At 38.0% G+C, this 12,889-nt stretch overlaps 1 protein-coding gene across 13 annotated transcripts in view; it reads left to right on the top strand.

The window, feature by feature from the left end:
* IKZF1 (IKAROS family zinc finger 1) overlaps window positions 1-12,635 on the top strand; it is a 65,016-nt gene extending 52,381 nt beyond the window's left edge. For 7 of the 13 annotated variants that reach the window (XM_061369632.1, XM_061369631.1, XM_061369633.1 and 4 more), the window contains 3 exons: window positions 1,549-1,674; window positions 6,098-6,232; window positions 10,433-12,635. In XM_061369632.1, the coding sequence (XP_061225616.1) occupies window positions 1,549-1,674; window positions 6,098-6,232; window positions 10,433-11,139 (968 nt within the window). In that variant the 3' untranslated portion in view covers window positions 11,140-12,635. The remainder of the gene's footprint in view (window positions 1-1,548; window positions 1,675-6,097; window positions 6,233-10,432) is intronic. The other 6 variants (XM_061369641.1, XM_061369636.1, XM_061369634.1 and 3 more) reach the window with 2 other exon arrangements.
* Window positions 12,636-12,889: the final 254 nt, after the last annotated feature.

Genomic DNA, 12,889 nt, shown 5'->3' with positions numbered 1-12,889 from the left:
TCATTCTCGACCTAAGGAGTGAATACCACCTACAGCATTTAGCAGCAGTTATTTGTTACACCTTGTTATTGCAACTACTTTGAAAGAGCAGGGAGGAGGGAGAGGGCGGGAGAGAGAAAGATAATAATCTTCAAAAAAAGAGGACTCTCAGAGTTTTTCAGTGTTCTGTCTCAACAGTATGTTGAATAAATATTTTTTAACAGCTGCATTTTTCCGTTACCATGGACCTTTCTTGTTTGACAGAAACCATAGTCAAACACCTTCTGTGAAGGAAAACCAATTTAGTGCCTTCAAAGTGCCTTTAAAAACAGAGTGTTGTCTCATCTAGTTTCCCAAGCTAGGCTGGAAATGCAAATTGCTATTTGGATAGATCTCCAAAACACAATGCTGGAACTGACAGTGGTAACTTTACTTGTGAAATTGACTTTGGGACTAAGGGGAGCTCTCACAGTGACATTTCTGTGTTGCAAAAAACTAAGGAAATTCTCTACACATTAAATTAGAGCACACATTAAATAATAAGATCCCTAGTGTTGGTCCCAGGTGTCCAAAATAATTTCCATTTCTCCTGTCCAGCCCTGACCCACCTCAGGAAAGTGTATTTTTTAAAATACTACTTTGCCTCTCTCCTTATTATTACTGATTTTCATCGCTGCACAGTTTAAACATAATCTTTCATACATGAAATTACACCTAGACACTATCGGCAAACTGAACATTCGGTAGCTAAAGAGACAATGCATGAACTATAGATTGTGATTAGTTCTTGCAATTGACAAATTGATATCAATACATTGTAAAATAACTTGAATCGCTGAGTCTGATTTAAACTTGAGAATTTGTAAATGGAATTAGAAAGTTAAGCTGCGTAACCATCTAAAAATGTGGAAGCACATATAAGGTGACAGTCTTGACATGCTAAGACAGAAAATTCAGGTCCACAAGTCTATGAAACTGTATTGTTACTGTGAAATTCCTGTAACTACCTACATCTGGATTGGTGTAGTACAGAAAATGTTTTGTCATGCCATGTCTCTTGAATTTCCAGAAGCAGAAATCTAACATTGTCCTAAAAGGGCTGAGCTGATTGTAGTTGCATCAGAATTGACCTCCAGTCATGGGCAGGTGTCTCTACCTATGCTGTCAGTTCCCCAACGGCAGTCTCTGTGAGAGCAAGGCACTACAGCAACTATACTCAGACTTCTGAAGGTGTCTCAGTTTCTAATTTGTGCAGATGCCATTTTTGAAGGTTTATTGTCTCAGTCTTTATCTTATGTGAATCATCTAAAATCAGCTTGCAGCACCCACAGAAATGGCCTGTTGATATGAAGATAATCAGCTAGTTTTCCATTAGTTTGGGTTTAAGTTTTTAAGTTTTGGGTTCTTGTTTTGTTTTGTTTTGTTTTTTTCTTAACAAAATCTTCCTTCAGTTCACCACAGCATGGGATTTATTTTTGGGATGGGTTTTTTTTTCCTGTTCTTCTTACCATTATTAGTAGACTGTTGAATACCTCATCTGAATCCCTCCGCTGATTGTGTTTTCTGCAGTTGGCAAACCTCATAAATGTGGATACTGTGGTCGCAGCTATAAGCAGCGCAGTTCTTTGGAAGAACATAAAGAACGCTGTCATAACTACCTGCAAACCATGAATATCTCAAGCAGCCTTTATTCAGGTAATGAACGTGTCCATTTGGGGGTTAACTCTGCCCTGTCATGTACACAGAAAAAGGAGTGCAAAAAGAACAGTAGTACTGTTTGCGGAATCATTTGCACTGGGGAGGCACACACCCACCCAATATGTATTACATTGCATTTGGATTTATTCTATATTTGATAAATATTTGGCTGTTGTCTTGTTTTTTTAGCTTAAACAAAAAACCAAAGTAAAACTCAGGTGTGTAGCAGAACACTTGCAAGACATGGAAAATTTCAGTTCACCATCTCAAGACAGTATGACCACATCATCTCACCACTTTTCTCTTTTGCCCCGAGTCCTGAACTGCAGTACTCCTGTGGATGTATTCTTAATAAAGACTTAATATCAGTGTTCTGGGTAGGGCTGCACAAGCTTCCACAATGCACATCTTCTGCTCTTCCCAGGCACACGTTAAAGGCTTACTTGACCACTGATACCAGCTCATCTAATAAGGATGAGCCATCTGTCTCTGATCTCACTTTTCCAAGCATGAGGACATGAAGCCAGAGGCATTTAATATAGTTTGTCTGTCTGAGACAATCCAGGAAAGCTAATAATTTGTTGACAGATTTCTTCCCAACCTCCTTTTTAAAAGAGAACTGGGTGATGTGATGAATCGTTGTGTTTCTCTGAGAGATCAGCCTTTTGATGAAGATAAAGTCCATTTCTTGGAGAACATCCAATCTAAAACTATGCCAAGAAATACAGCAGGCAGGTATTGGGGTTTGGATTTTTTTTTTTTTTTTTAACAGAGGTCCTAAATTTCTATCTGGGATTGATTTCAGTAAAAAAACATACAAAATCCCCTTGCATGTGCAGTTTTAGATAGAGAATGTAAGATCCATCTTCTGTGGCGGAGTTTCAGCCCACCCAGTAAGTTACGCTTCTTGCATACCCTTTTCATCTTGTCTGTATATGTTATTTGGCTTTTCAAATTATGAAAATGAAAGGTTGCCTCTGACCTATTTGTAATAATGCCTCATTTAATATTTTATATCTGGACAGAACCTGAATATGTTTTTACATGCTATCAAATAACGTAAAGTATATGCACATAATGATAGCAGCAAATACAGCTGAGATGCTTCTAGCAAACAGCATGTTAGAGCAGCACCCCTTCTAATTTTATTGAGGGGCTGGAAAATGTATGTATAAATATAAAAGCTTAACGTAATACACAGTAGGAGACAATACTTATTCCTCAAAAAGGTGATAGGATTTAGAAGCAAATATTCTGCGTTGGTATTTGAATTTTCAGTGTCTGGCACATGGATTTGAATGCCTGCACACAGAACATGAAAATCTGTGTGAACGAGTAGGTGAACTACTACTAAAGTCTTAGTAAGCAAAAATGTCCAGATGAAACTGATGTCAGGAATCATAAACTTTGATAAGGAATAATACCATTTTAGAGATGGACTTTTGTTTATAGCAAATCATGACAGGAGAGTTTACACTGACTTAGGGCTAATATCTCAGTGGGATGAAAACCTGTGGAATTCATGAGTGCTTTGGAAGAATTGCTTTTTCCTTGCATATACTGAAAGTATTATATAAATCCATATTTAATATGAGTGCTTTTTCAAATTAGGAAAAAAAAACAGAGGATTAGCTTCAGGGTTTAGACCTTATATCCTGCCAAAAACTTCACTCTTAGATGAACTGAGTTCTCAGAACTAACGAATCAATGTTTGTGTATCTAAAAGAGGAAACTTTCCTGCATTTTTCCTAGTATTTTTCATTCTAATCTATTCTACTTCACTGCAAACATAACTTTTTACCATTTTGCCATTTTACATTATTTCCCTTATAAACTCAAAGATGAAAATGTACAAATGGAACAGTTGAGAATGAATGTGTGTCTTTCTGGGATTTTTGTGCATTCTACATTGTATCTGGAAAACCAAATAGCTGTACTACCACCGTTCTTATAATATTTCAGGGTGTGATATAGAGCTATTTGAGCCAAAATTCAGACCCTTCAGACTCAAAAAAGCTTATACAAGAATCTGCTAGAACGTCTGATTTGATATTCTGCTAGATTGGGATTGCTTCGTACAGTATTTTTAAAATACTTCGTGAAGTGTACTTAGAAAAATTATCAGTTGAAAGGACCTGAACTGGTAGAAGCTTTTCATCAGCTTGTAAATCTAAGAAATATAATCGACATATTGCAAAGTACTTCAGTAAGGGAAAGATCCAGCAAAGAGAGTAAGGACGGGAGCAAGAGATTATTTCATACTTTAACTCTTGTTTTCTTTCTTTAAGATAGGAGGTTCAGCATGAAATTAGGAACCTGCTGAATTTAATGCCAAAATTCTTATTTTAGAGGACTAGAACCACACTGTCTATGTGAAGTTCTTCTCTTATGGGTATTATTTGGAGTTTTGCATTTGAGTTGAATGGAAGTGGCTGAAATCTTATCAGGCCTATATAAAATAAGAGAAGACATAGTTTACAAATTTTAAAAACGGTCAATTACAATTCTTCAGTCACTTTTGGATTTTTGTTTGAAAAGATAAAATAATATCTTTTTCAGTTCATAGACACCAAATTACAGAAAAATAGTTATCAGGTTGGTAACAAATTTCAGGGGGGTTCAGTTGCAAAGGCTTGAAATTAGCATGTCATTTTTACTTTTCTATATAGCCGGCTTTAAAGTTTGAGAGTTGAATACATAACTTACCTTCTCTCAAATTGATTAGAATTGAATATTATACCCTAAACAGATATTTCTTGATCATTTCTATTTTTAGCTAGCAATGCAATCATTTGTTTCCCTGTTGAACAAGCTGGTTTAAAACATTCTCTCTCTCTTCCTGAAGTGGTATCTGGAAGCCTAAGCCAGCACAAGATGCTGGCATGTGCTTGTTCAATGATGACAAGGCACCACCGATGCCCTTTACTCTTCTTCAACTTAATGATAAAATTCTGCTCATAACTTACATTTGTCACAGTCTTCAGTATCTTATGGGGTTGGGGCATAATTCCATGAGACTTACTGCCACTGCAGTATGTCTTACTGCAGCAGGGACTCAAGAATCAGTTGTGTACTCTTCAGTTTGATCTTGTAGAGTGCTGTCATCTGGGACACTTCACCTGCTCCTTCTAATTATCCACCAGACCCTGATTTCGTATCTTTCAGGAGCAATGAAACTTTCACAATCATCCTTTTATGGTAGTGGTATATTGCCAAAATAATATTACATAGAAGCAGCATGTTCTCCACTACTGTGAAACACCCAGGTGCCAGAGTAATGGATTATGTGAGCTGGTAAACCCAGTGATAAAACAAACTCTCAGTAGGCACAGAAGGCAAAAGGTAGCAGAGTGGTACACCTAATTGCAGAATCAAAGTCTAAAAGTCATCTTTTGCATCTCCCTTTAATAGCAGCTAACTAGTTCAGGAAAAATACCTGTATCCTAGTATCAGGTAAAAGTAAAATTAACTCCTTTCTCTCCTGTCTCTGACCTCTCTTGCCAACTCGTTCCTCCCCCTCTTCCCCCAAAACAAAACCAAAACAAAATCAAACAAAATAAGTTAATCAGTTGCATTGTGATCTTGCTGCATGGCATTTTTCCTTTAGGTAATGGAAGTCAGAAATAACTTTCCATCATAGTCATTGCTTTAACAATGCATTTTCATACATCCCTTCCCTTTCTGCAGGAAAGTACTGAAGTAAAGCATAGTGAAAGTGAAATAGTCTTTTCTTTGTGCCTTACAGCTGAGCTCCTAATTCATTAGTGTCACATCAGCAGCAGGAGGTTGGGAAACAGGTTTGAGTATTGGATATCAGTGCTCCCCTAGAGATGTGACTTGAGCAACTTAAACTGTCATTTAAAGTCTAAAATTGCATCAATAAAGTATAGAAATATTTACCAGAGAAAAAGAAGAGGGTGGGGAGAAGAGCTGGTGTAGCTTGCAAATAAATCTTTTGCTGGAGATGAGAAGTTTGTCCTTTTTTCTTGCTGAAAAAGTGATGATTATACAGGCAGCTCCACTGAGAAAAGATCAGAGGGATGGTGGGGGTGAGAGCAGGAGGATGAAAAGATGAACTCGTTTATGTCCAGTATAATGTTAGGACCTCATTTATTCACAGAAATGCAGAGTGCCTCTAGAACAAGTGTGGAGGGATTACATTGCCTACAGGCAGATGCCCTGCAGTTGCAATCTCATTTTTGTACCCTAAAGGAGGGAAACATGAACATGTACATAGGTTGATCAGCATGAGGGACTTTGTTAGCAAAAGTCAGAGTCATTCTGTGTCTGTGGTGGTGAGCTTCTCCTTCCAGTTGGTTGTGAGCTTAAAGACGTTAGCTGAGAAACAATAACGTGAAGACAACAGTTCCATTAAAATGGAACAAGCGTGCCTAACCCTTCTGATGTCATTTGATTTCAGTCATAAAAGAGGATACTAACCAGAGTGAAATGGCTGAAGACCTGTGCAAGATAGGGTCAGAAAGATCCCTCGTGCTGGATAGACTAGCAAGTAACGTCGCCAGACGTAAGAGCTCTATGCCTCAGAAATTTGTTGGTAAGAGTTAAACGTTTGCTGTCTCCTAAAAAAATAAAACAAAACCAAAAGCCATCTCACAAGATTTTAACTTTCACGTTATGATTTTAATTTTGCTTGTTTTACTAAGTTAGCTGTATCTATAGAAGCAAATACAGAGATGTGTTGGGGTAAAAAAAACCAAACCAGACCAAGCCAAAACAACCAAACTTCTCCAGCATACATTTCTGCATGTTTAATTTTGCACATCTGGAGATTGATTTTAAGTCTGTTTTTCCAACTTTTTCTAATGCATATGAACCAGATAGCTACAAGATCTGGACAGGCTCCTGAAGTTGACTTAAAAAGCTGCAGATAGGAATAGATGTTTCCTATTGGGAAAGTATTTGACCACACTTTCAGGGTTATTTTATTAACATCTTCGATGACATTCAGATCTGGGCATATTGGTGTTTGTGAAAGTATCTGAGAGTAATTGTACATAGGCTGGATAATATTATTCATCCCTTCATAAAGTCTGTATACTTTACTTTTACAGCCCAAAATAATCATGGAAACAAAACCAGGTCTGAGAATAATACCTGAAAGACCTTTGGGTACATTCTATAAATAACGCAAAAACTTCATGGCCTTTTTACACCTAATAGTTTTTTGTCTTAACAGTGAAAAAAAAAAGGAGGCTACACATACATTGTTCTGTTCCATAAGTCTGTACCAAATAGTGGTCACATGATTTTGTGTGACACACAGACAGTATTTTGTCAGCTATATAGAGTTAGTCTCACATAAATAAAAACATGGGAGATCAGAGGACAGTATCTACTCATATCTAGTCAGATTCTTTTATAATTCTCTGTGTGCTCATTTATAATATTCTATAGGAGACAATTACAGAAAACTGAAGTTTTGAAAAAAAAAAATACATGTGAAGAAGGTCTTAAGTCAAAAGTCAAGGCAAAAAAAGACTAGTTTATGGAACAGAAATTCCGAATAAAACTTCTTCAATGAGAACACAAGGGTGAAAGGAAAATTAGTATTTCTGAGACAAGGAAAGGGGATGTTGCACATCAGGAGGTGCAACAGAAGGTTTGAAATGAAAGTCCAAGACTTTTTAAAGTCCAAAGGCAACAATTGCAGGAGGTAGTCAAGGACAAGAAATGCTTATGCTTCTTAAAGGATTTAAGCTGTAGTAGAGGTAGTTGCCAAAAACTTATCAGCTACATGAGGCAAACCTGATTCATTTAGACACCCTAGTACCTGATTGCATTAGGCAAAATACTAATTCTATGAAAGCTCCAGAAAGAAGCATTAAAATGTAAAAAGTGCTAGCAAGTATCTTATATGCGATGTATCTGTGGGTGTGGGCTAGCTTTTTTGTACTCCTTTTCTTGCTTCAGGCTGAGAAACAGTAAAGACAGCCAGTTTAACTATGAGTTCTAGGAGGGCAGAGTTTCCTGTCAGTTAGTTATTCAGGGTGCGGTGTAGGAAGACAACCTACTGGCAGCAGATATTTATGGAAATTTGCTAAACTTCAAAAGGATGAACTCTTCTGACAAGAAAATGCCCCCAGATCCTTTCTTTTCCAATCCTCACCTGCTGCTTCTTGTAGTAGGTACATTCCTGATTAATACAAGGTTGGGCTGGATAGTCAGGAAAGCTTTTGTGAAATAAAATATGTTTATTGCTCCTGTAGATCACTGTGTCATCCCAAATCCCATGTTGAATTCCAGGGAGAAGGAGCAAATGGCACCCTTTGCATAAGGGAAAGATGATCTGCTGCTTTGCTCTTTCTTCTTAAGGCTAAATTCATTACCTTTCAAAACTGAGATTGTTCACCAAATTAAGCCAGTTATCTGTAAAATTCTCTTTATATTCCAAGCTGGAGTAGCTCCTAGACCCCAAAGCAGAATTGTACCATCCAAACCAGAAAGTGAGAACTGCCAGTGAGGTTAACGCATACTTATCATGTGGAAACAAAAGGCAGTAAAGAGAGGTTAAAAGAAAGGAAAAAAAAAATGCACTGAGTGCATTTTTACAATTTGGTACCTGCTGCAGAACCATGAGCAGTGCAAAGCTTGAAGTGCATCAAACCTTTAGCAGTTTAATTTACTTATGCTCTAATAACCACAGAAATGAGCTATTATTTTTAATGAGTACAAGTATTACCTGCATTGCCCAGATATAGAAATGATACCTGCCTACCTCAAGTTTTCTCTGTTTCAGACACTGCTTGGAAACCATTTCTCTTATGAGCACTTAATCCTCTTAGTCCAACCACCAACTAGTTAGGCTACATAAAGCAAAGACTGCCCAAGAAACAGCTATTAAAATCACGCCTTCTGGATGCACAAAATTTTGTGTATAATGAAGACCAGTCTCACTTCTCAGGGGTATACAATGCCATGTGATATAAATGATTTTGATCTCATTTTTAACTTATTGAGTCAAGGGTATACATTCATATTAGCAGGTTTTCTATATTTAATTCAAGAGTCTTTCACAATGCCTAGTTTGAATCTTAAGCCTCAAACTCTGCCTGAAGACTATAGCAATATAAAGGGTAAATCTGGAAGAAAAAAGAATGCACCCCTATAGGGGGGTGCTCACATTGGCAAAATAATAGGGAAAGGAAAAAAAGGAAGTAGAAGTTTGTGCAGCACACCTACAAGGTGTCTGTACCCTACATCCCTTGTAGGAACTTATGAAATGCTCAGTGTTTCTTTCCCTGCTTGCAGAGCATGGACAAACTGGTATGAAACCATATCTTGTGGGAAATGTAGACAACAGGAATTTCTACACTTCAGCCCCATCATTGCAGTAGAATCATGCTAGATGCTTTCCAAGCTCTTCACTGACTTTGAATAGTGAATTTGACTAGAATCTGGGTGGGTAATTCTTGTTAACTTAATTTGCAGATCTTTTGGTAAACTTTCCATGCTTCTATTAGCATTTATTTTAGACAAATTAGGACTTTCCAAGGTCAACAATGTCATTCTGATTAGGAAATGATGACAGCTCCTCATAGAGATGTTTGTGGCTTTCAGTAGATGTCCCAAGATTTGCAGAGCTAGAAAATCCATCCATACTGTAAACAAGCTGTTATTGATAGTTCCTATGAACCTGTGGGAATTTTTTATCCCTTTGCATCTGTATAAATTTATTAGGGGCCTGAAAAGAACACTGATATTTTACACTGTTTGAGAAGACTGTTCAGGTTCATAAAATGAACATCTATGCATTTAAACAGTTTCTTCCATCCTAAATATTACCTTCTATGTTTTGCTTAGTCCTACCTGTCCTGGAATCTTGAGAAATTGTAGTGAAACTCAGCATCCACTACTGGGGAATCCACTACTAGAGATACATAAGTGCAGTCTGATTTTAAAAAAGTTCGACTCCCCCCTTATATTTGGCATTCCAAATCAGAGTTGAAGTTACAAGTAAGAAGTAATCTTGCTCTATACAAGGCTTTTTACCTCCTAGGAAAAATATATTCCAACTACAAATGCCCTTATTTTTTTCCCATGGTTCTTGGCTGCTCCTGTACATGACAACTCTTTGACACCACAAAATTTCTAGAAACATAAGTAGCTTCTGGTAATGTGTCTACCACAGTTTATTTAAACAACAAGGTGGGACGGAGAAGAAATTGAAAAGTTAAGATTTTGTTAATTTTTGTCCAAAATAACATATAATCACATGGCCAATGTGGGTTATTGTAAGAAACTGAAGGTCTAAAACTAAAACATACAATTTCCACTAAAAAAATGTAATATTTGGGGCAAAGATATTGGCAATGCTCTTTCATGCTCTGAAGCATCAAAGCCAGGCTCACTGTAACTGTGCTTGTCTTCACTGTCTTCACTAACCACAAAGGCCTGCCTCAGTTCACTGTAGGAGGCAGATGAAGAAGTACAGTTAGAGAAAGAGACGATGGAGCACTCAATCTTTAGCTCCTATGAGTTTCCATATAATTAGTTCCAGGATCTGTTTTCATCCATTTGCTTTTCCAAAGATCCCAGATTATTTTGTAGGTTAAAACAAAAGAAAAAAGCACCAACCAACCATTTTTCTGACCAGCTATATTAAAGAACTATGAATACCTCAGGTGATATTTGACCAGTTCTTTTCTTCTGTGTTGCTGTTCTATTAAACCATGATGTTTGGTTCCTTAATTATGTAGAAATCAACCCTCTAACTCCTGGCTGGTTTTCACTACAGGTGAGAAATGTCTGCCTGATCTTCCATACGATGCCACCACCAACTATGAGAAGGAGAATGAGATTATGCAGACGCACGTTATAGACCAGGCCATTAATAATGCCATCAGTTACCTGGGGGCAGAGTCTTTGCGTCCCCTTGTCCAGACACCACCAGGTAGTTCTGAAATGGTGCCGGTTATCAGCCCCATGTATCAGCTCCACAAACCTCTTGGGGACAATCAGGCTCGCTCCAACCATACATCTCAGGACAGCGCAGTGGAAAACTTGTTGCTGCTTTCCAAAGCCAAATCTGTCTCCTCTGAACGAGATGCCTCTCCCAGCAACAGCTGCCAAGACTCAACAGATACAGAGAGCAATAATGAGGAACGCAGTGGTTTAATCTACCTGACAAACCACATAGGTCCCCATGCAAGAAATGGCATCTCTATAAAAGAAGAAAACAGGCAATATGATGTCTTGAGGGCAGGTACTGACAATTCCCAGGATGCTTTCAAAGTGATCAGCAGCAATGGGGAGCAAGTGAAAGTTTACAAGTGCGAACACTGTCGAGTCCTTTTCTTGGATCATGTGATGTATACGATCCATATGGGTTGCCATGGGTTCCGTGATCCTTTTGAATGCAACATGTGCGGCTACCATAGCCAGGACAGGTACGAATTCTCTTCCCACATAACTCGAGGGGAACACCGTTTCCACATGAGTTAAAATTCCTCCGGCACAGATCTAGCCTCAACAGCTGCATTACTGGAGCTGCACGAGACACGGCAGCAGCAAAGCACAAGTCAGCTGGACTATAAAAGTGATGAAAGAATCAGAAGTTCAGCTATCTTCTCCCACAAGAAAAGTTTTCCTTTTAGTAGCATGCATTGCATCTCAGTTTTCTAAAATGAGTACTAAAGTTTTTACAGAAAATGTTTGATCACCAAAAACCTTTAGTAATTTAAATAGGAGCTTTTGTAGTCACATAGCTGAAAGCCCTTCCCTTAACTGATGCTTCTTGCAAACCTCCCTTGCCAAAAGTGTTAACCATGTGCAGGATGCACTAGGCCAACAAGGACATAACAGGCAGGAGTGGCCAAGCTTTCTCACTTAACACCCTGAGCGTAGATCTCTTACACCAGATATATGTTTTTTTGACTTCCTGGTATTATTTGACTCTTTTGGGAAGATTAAACTCAACTAAAGATGGAGGTTCTCACCTCAGATGACTTCACAGACAGCTGGGGCAGGATGGAACCCTCCAGCCAGAGGGTTCTGAGTTGCTTTGGTGGTAAACGTAGAATGTTTCCACCTGCAAGGGTGCTGCCTTTTTTGTGTCACTGGGCAGGCAAGCAGGTATGTGACAGACAGAAGGAACACCCTTGTAATATACTCTGTGAAGTATGAACTGCATTTAATGTATAGAAAAAGGGTATTGTTGGCTTTTCTATGAATAAGTGTTTTCTCTCCCTGCCCAATAAAACCCCACTTTTCGTTAGAGGAGCCCCTCTTCTCTCTGCATAAACAAGTTACAATGTATTTAATTGTTCTTTCTTCTTTAAGTTTTAGTTATTTAGAAAAGTATGATGTACAGTTAAGAAAAGCACTAGCTAGAAATATGTGGGGAAAGTCTCCTTATGCACATTTTTCATCTTTTCTTAAATGCCTAAAAAATATCCAAATGTCCCTCTCTCCTGTATAAAACCCTATTTTGCTTGCACAGATGTCCTCTTGTAGATTCTGTGGCCCCACTCCTAAGTGTTGCACTTAATTATTTTTAAAGCACTGACCTAAATTAAATCAGCCAGTCAAAATTTGTAGCCTTCTCCTTACTTCCTGGCGCTTGCTGTTTAATGAAGGACCAAGCCCCACAAAAGTGCTGAGAACCCTGGCTTCCTATTCAACAAATCATTTCACCATGTGCTTTAAGTTACTTTTACCTCAGTGGAACTAATCTTAAGGTTAAATAAAAAAGTGTTTTGGTGAATGGAGACCAGAGACTGCAGCACTTGTAGAGTGTACTCAAGTCCACCACTCCATGGTGGGTTCTGCTACAGGCACTGTAACTTCAGTTAGAACAAAAATTTCTAACTTTAAGAAGACAAGATTTTAACCCCAAGCACAGCTGATACAAAAAATACCTTTTTTAAAGGCTTTTACTTAACTTCCTCTTCCAAATAGTTCATTCCTTTCCCTGAGCACCCTCACACTTTAAGACTGGACAAAGAAGAAATTTTTGCAGCTGCCTAAAAATCTGTCATTGGTGCTGCAACACTTCCTGAGCAATACGCATAAAAATAACCCATCTTATTAATTTAGTCTAGAAATACTTCCACTCTGCATAATAAATGGATATTCCGCAATAAACACAAAAGTATAACCAACAAGACCAGCAGTCTTGTTATACAGGTACAGGTTCTCTGTTCACAAGTGCATGCAAACACCTACATTTATTATAAAAGAAAGAATTCTTGGA

The sequence above is a fragment of the Neopsephotus bourkii genome, unplaced genomic scaffold (assembly GCF_033783945.1).
Source record: "Neopsephotus bourkii isolate Nb327-2 ecotype Australia unplaced genomic scaffold, CSIRO-AGI_Nbou_v1 NB_1508, whole genome shotgun sequence".
NCBI lineage: Eukaryota > Metazoa > Chordata > Aves > Psittaciformes > Psittacidae > Neopsephotus > Neopsephotus bourkii.
Note: the sequence above shows the minus strand (reverse complement) of the source record. Positions and strands in the feature narration are given on the sequence as shown.